General features: G+C 45.3%; 1 protein-coding gene across 7 annotated transcripts in view; it reads left to right on the top strand.

Annotated features, from left to right (window-relative positions):
* Nucleotides 1-5678, top strand: part of ep400 (E1A binding protein p400) — a 31266-nt gene extending 25588 nt beyond the window's left edge. For all 7 annotated transcript variants that reach the window (XM_037777306.1, XM_037777307.1, XM_037777308.1 and 4 more), the window contains 11 exons: nucleotides 91-267; nucleotides 370-415; nucleotides 495-601; nucleotides 795-996; nucleotides 1093-1223; nucleotides 1729-1959; nucleotides 2114-2288; nucleotides 3144-3301; nucleotides 3519-3677; nucleotides 3779-3856; nucleotides 4539-5678. In XM_037777306.1, coding sequence (XP_037633234.1) covers nucleotides 91-267; nucleotides 370-415; nucleotides 495-601; nucleotides 795-996; nucleotides 1093-1223; nucleotides 1729-1959; nucleotides 2114-2288; nucleotides 3144-3301; nucleotides 3519-3677; nucleotides 3779-3856; nucleotides 4539-4853 — 1779 coding nt within the window. In that variant the 3' untranslated portion in view covers nucleotides 4854-5678. The remainder of the gene's footprint in view (nucleotides 1-90; nucleotides 268-369; nucleotides 416-494; nucleotides 602-794; nucleotides 997-1092; nucleotides 1224-1728; nucleotides 1960-2113; nucleotides 2289-3143; nucleotides 3302-3518; nucleotides 3678-3778; nucleotides 3857-4538) is intronic.
* Nucleotides 5679-6000: the final 322 nt, after the last annotated feature.

Raw genomic sequence — 6000 nt, forward strand, 5'->3', positions numbered from 1 at the left:
TCAGATCCAAATAGTGCTTGTTTTCATCTTTACTGACATGTTTGCATTTGTGTTAAATTTTGTGCATCGTGTGTGTGTGTGTGTTTGCAGGCGCTTGCAGAGCAGCAGAAGGCTCAGCAGTTGGCCCAGCAGCAGCAGGCTGGAACTCCTCAGGCCCAGGCTGCACTGGGCCAGGCGCAGACTCCCACTGCTGGCCAGGCTCAGGCTCAGGTCCCTCAGGCTGCCACAGTGGCCGGAGCTGCCGCTGTGCCTAACGCAGCTGTTCTGGTGAGAATCAAAACACCCTCCAAACAATAGTCTTCTACGTTTAGTGAGACAAGCTACTTTACCCAGTGAAGGCTCTTACACATAACGGTTCATGTTTTTCAGGCTGGAGCCATAAAAAACGCCACTGTGGGCACAACCATCCAGGCTGGTACGCTGACACACACATGGTTCACGTTACGGAGCTGTTGGTGTTCCAATAGTTAATTCATCTCTCTTGTTTCTTCCAGCCACAGTAGGGGGGAATGTGATTGTGAACACAGTAGCTGGAGTTCCTCCAAGTCCCTTCCAGGCCAACAAACGCCTGGCATCTCCAGTCATATCAGGCACCCTGTCTGTGAGTCATGTTCATTTATCACTGCTCTGGCTTAACGCAGCCACCTACTGATTTACAGGAATTCATGACGCAAATAGCCGTTGGATTGGCATGAAGCAGAATGCTCACCCACTACACGCTGTAATCAAAATGATCACGACAAGTGTTGGAGCCTTGGCTCATTGTGTTGCTGTTTTCGTTGTTGTCGATCCAGCCTGCCGGTGCAGCTGGAGCCCAGGTGGTCCACGCACAACAGAGGGCCGTCACGGCTGCCGCTGCCCCCGCCGAGGTTGTCGCCATAGCTACGGGCCAGGGTGTTCGAGCCGTTACCCCAGTGACAGCATCCGCAGTAGTTTCTACCACTCTGAGCCCGGTGCAGTCACAAACTCGCCCGCTGGTCACTCAGGTCACACCAGGTACTTAACTCAACACGGGCTTCTTCTCTGACAAGTCATCCTTTATGTACCCGTTACTGTTTAACACATCTGACTGATCTGCTGTCGTCCATCCAGCCGCAGGTATGCAGTTGCCTCAAGGAAAGACTCTCACCCCAGCCCACCTGCAGATGCTCCGACAGCAACAGCTGCAGCACCAACAGCAGCAGGCTGCTTCCCCACAGATCAAAGCTGTAGGCAAACCACAGGTACACCACCAGCGTCTTTACACAATTGACGAATCCTGCATCCGCTTTGTGTGTTCTGCAATCTAGCGCCGCCGCCATTACTGCGGTGTAAAGTCATAGTGACTCTACTGTCACTACGCTAACCGTGTTAACTGGTGACTTTCAGCCGAAAGCGTCCGTGGTTACTCGTAGTAACTTACGTAAATCGTAGGCGTAGATAATAAACACAGATGAGAATGTATTTAAAATGGATTAAAGTCAAATTGAAGGCTTTTACAAGGACACCATGTTCGTGTTTTCAACAACTGTCGTCACTACAAGCAACCACAACGCACTCGGTTGAGTCACCAGTAAACAGTTAGCAGACACTTTGTACATGTTCTGTTCTTAGACATTGTTGTCAAAAGTAACGTTAGATAGTAAGTAAAGGTAAAAGTAGAACATTGTACACTTCATAGTACAGCTATAGGGTTATAATAACAAAATGTGTATAATTAACTTTAACTGGTAATCTGTGTGTTTTCAGGAGTTGTTAAAGATGCACAAGCATAAGTTGCAGCTGCAGCAGCAACAGCAGCAGGTCGCTGCAGCAGTGGCAGCAGCCCAGGGCCAACAGGCTGCAGGAGCCCAGCAGGCCACCCAGGTGCAGCCTGCACAGGCCGCCCAAGCCAATCCCCAGCTAGCAGCTGTGGCAGCACCCAGACCCGGAGCCGTGCTGACCGGCACCACTGTTGCTAACCTGCAGGTTGCCAGACTGGTAAGACTATGAAAAGGATCATTTCATTTTACATAAATACAGAATTTGCAACACGTAGAAGAAGTTGTAAGTGAGAAAGCTATGTTGCACTATAGGTCTGGTTTAGTGGTTTAGGTTGTGGCAGCACTAATACTGGTTGTGTTTCCTCTCACAGACTCGAGTGCCCACTCAGGGTCAGATTCAGGCCCAGGCAGGACAGACGGCCCAGGTGACCCTCACAAAGCCTCCTGTGGTCTCTGTGCCGGCTGTGGTCTCCTCAGCTAGCGTCGCCACACTGCCAGTCACAGTAGCAGGCATTAGTGTGGCTATTGGTCAGGCCCAGAAAGCAGGTGTGTTAAAAAACTTTGACTTGATTGTTGCTTCTCACGTCCATGCAGGCTTTACGAGCCAATTAACAGTTCTTGCTCAATCTATGATACACCACTGATTAGAATCCAAATCAAAACAGGCAACAGTATTCGTTGTTGATTGGGTCTGCATCATTTGTGTCGGGACATCCTTTTTGTGACGTCACAAATTAATCGCAGATTTTTTCATCTGTTCAAAATGTACCTTAAAGTTGTCAAGTATTTATAAATATGCTGCTTTATGCACATGTGTGTATATATTTATTATTGAAAATCAATTAACAACACAAAACAGTGACAAATATTGTCCAGAAACCCTTACAGGTACTGCATTTAGCATAAAAAATATGCTCCAATCATAACATGGCAAACTCAAGCCCAACAGACAACAACAGCTGTCAGTGTGCTGACTTGACTACGACTTGCCCCAAACTGCATGTGATTATCATAAAGTGGGCATGTCTGTAAAGAGGAGACTCGTGGGTACCCAGAGAACCCATTTTCATTCACATATTTTGAGGTCAGAGGTCAAGGGACCCATTTGAAAATGGCCATGCCAGTTTTTCCTCGCCAAAATTTAGCTTAAGTTTGGAGCGTTATTTAAGCTCCTTCGTGACAAGTTATACTTGCTCGTGGAAGCGATGGTTGGTAGCGATGGATTCTTTAGGTTTTTTTAGTTTCATATGAAACCAGTATCTTCACTCTAGCTTTAAAACTGAGTCCGCTAAAACCTAAAAATCACAAGTTGTGTTAAAATGAATTTGCGTTAACGTGTTATTATCGCGTTAACTTTGACAGCCCTAGTTCTAATATGTTATTCTTTCTCTTCTCTGTCAGGTGGGCCTGTGCTGACGCCGTCGTTCCCTCAGATGCAGGTCCAGCAGCTGCTTCAGATGAAGAAGCAGCAGCAGCAGGCGGCAGCAGTTCAGGCGGCAGCCGCAGCTCAGCAGAAAGCAGGGCAGCCGCAGCAAGGACAGACCACTGTACAGCAGAAGGTAAACACGCCACACCAACAGACACTAGGCTTTCACATGTTAACTGATGACTGTTGTCGGTCTCTGTCCACAACAGAAGCAACAAATACAGCATATAAAGTTTTACATTTAGTATTGTTTAGCTGGGTGTGCTTAAGTACATTAGTTCAGTATAAATCTGAATCTATTAGGGAGATAAAGTGAATGGAGTAACTGTAGTAACTGTTATTTCCTTTAGATGGGCACCCAGCAGGTGACAGTGCAGGCAGCCCAGCCAGCCCAGACGCAGCAGAAGGTGACCTATGCTACCACCACCCAGCTCCAACCAGGAATCAAGACCCAGTTCTTTACTACATCCATCCAGGCTCAGAAACCCACTGGAGCCCAACAAATCCAGGTACATCCTCAGCGGCAGTCACCACCGCAGAATAAATATTTGCAGATAAACACTGGGTTTGTGTGTTGATGTGAGATTTTCTTGTTTACTTCTCTTATCAGGTGGCTAAGCTCCCGCAAATAGTGCAGCAGCAACCCACCGTGGCCAATATTCAACAAATCGTGTCTTCTTCTCAGCAGGTAAGGGTTTAAGGGGTTTGAGGCTGAGCATTTTAACCTCTGTATGGCTCATTACTTGAACGCGTGGTTAACTCTAAGCTGTACCACGGACATTTTATCTCCACACAACGCGCTGCAGCGGCGGCGTTTAGTTTGTCTCCGTCTTTCTTGTCTCACACCTCAATCCTGACAATTTTGCCACTATAATATCAGAAAGTTGGCAGTTCGGGTGGTTGAGTAACTCATATTTTTACATGTTGGGTGGGCGGATTGGCTCTTATAACGAACAGGTGGGAGCGACTGAACCGCGCATTATTATGAGCGCAGTCAGTCAGTCAGTCAGGAGGATTCAAACTAACTGCAAAACTGCATTCTTAATCATTCAACATGTGTTTTTCATCAGATAATAAGAAGTTTTATTTGAAATAAAATGACAGAAATGTTCAATATAATCTGATGACTAGTCAGGACTCAGATTAAATAAAAAGAGAAAACATTCATACTTAACTGGAATGACTTTTCCGTGACTAAAACTGGACTAAAACGTTTTGAGTTTTCGTCAACTAAAACCATGAATAAATTATTAGAATGTGAATAAACCTAAAAAGCATTTTCGTTTTAAGACTAAGACTGAATTTGAAATAGCTGCCAAGATGAATACATCAAACCTCTGAAACAGGACGTATAAATGTTTTCTCTCCAGATCCAGGCCCAGACTGTGACTCTGACCCAGGCAGCCACGTCCGCGTCCGCTCAGGTTCAGATGATTCCGGCCGGGACGGCGACGGCCCAGGTGGTCCAGCAGAAGATCATCCAGCAGCAGGTGGTGACCGCAGCCACCTCGCCCCAGATCCAGACGCCTCCTCCCCGCAGCCCCGCCCAGCCGCCTGCAACACCCTCTGCCGCCGAGTCCCCGGCGCAGCAGGCCGCTCAGCCCCAGCAGACCACCAAGGGTCAAGCTCGCCAGGGCGGCATCAGGGCCAAAACTCCTGCCAAGCCCAGCGGGGGAAGCAGCTAGGAGATGAACTGAAAGTGTTGTCCTGCAGTACAGATGCGACAGTACTGAAGATGTGCTGAAGCGTTCTTATGGATCCCACAGCAGCTGATGCCAGAGACATTGTTAATCACAACAAACCTTTACCTCACCCCAACCATCTCTAACCTTAAACTGATTATAACTGTGTTCAACAGAATCATTTCACTGCTCACATAAAACTATTTTGGCAGATCAAGCACAGCGCTGCTGCTCAGAACTCCGTTGGGATCCATAATTTCACTGTACTGAGTCGACATTGTTACGTCTATTCTTTATTTGTGTCATAAAAGGTGGAAATGTCTTGACGTTACCACAACTTTCCCCCACAACTACTGCCCAACACATCAAACGACAGACCCAACAGTCACTACTTCAAATGAGGATTATATTATTACTCACCGGATATCTGAGGCTGAGGCTTATGGGTAATTCTGCATCGGGAAATGAGCTGTCCATTAGAATAAGTGTATTCATAAATAGTCCCTTTTATGTCTAATTCCCGTGTTGTCTATAGATACTGAATGGAGAATAATGCACGTTCCTTTAGTCATTTGTTTTTTATTGCAGCAAATACACTGTAAACATGTACTTAGTATTTTGTGTTTTCTCATAAATTGTCTTTTTTTATTGATGTCAAAGGAAAAAAAAAACTGTAAATATCAATGAAAAACATTTGTACTTGTAAAGTAGTCGTGTTTTCATTGGGTTTTTTCAGCCTAATTGTAATAAAGTGTTTTGTTTTTATACACAAATTCATCTTTTTTCCTTTCATTTTTTTTCATTAAATCCGTTGTAAGTACTTGGAAATCTTGTGAATTCTTCTAATGCAGAAAATACAGTTTTTTTTGCAGCCTAGTATTTATAGCTGGGACTTTATTGGTTGTTCTAACAAAGTCTGGAGGTTGTAATATTTTGATGACTTGTGCTATATTAATAGCTATTACTTTTTTTTTGTTTGTTCAACATTAATTAAAAAAAAAAAAAAAAAAAAAGTCCTGTAGGCAGGCTGGATCTGGACCAGCAGGTTTCAACTGGACAAAAAAAATGCCTGACAAAACAGAAACTGAGTCCAATGTAAAGCAAACGTTGTGGTTTGGCACGCAGTCGATCCTGCATCTTAAGCATCTTT

This window comes from Sebastes umbrosus, chromosome 8 (genome assembly GCF_015220745.1).
Source record: "Sebastes umbrosus isolate fSebUmb1 chromosome 8, fSebUmb1.pri, whole genome shotgun sequence".
Lineage (NCBI taxonomy): Eukaryota > Metazoa > Chordata > Actinopteri > Perciformes > Sebastidae > Sebastes > Sebastes umbrosus.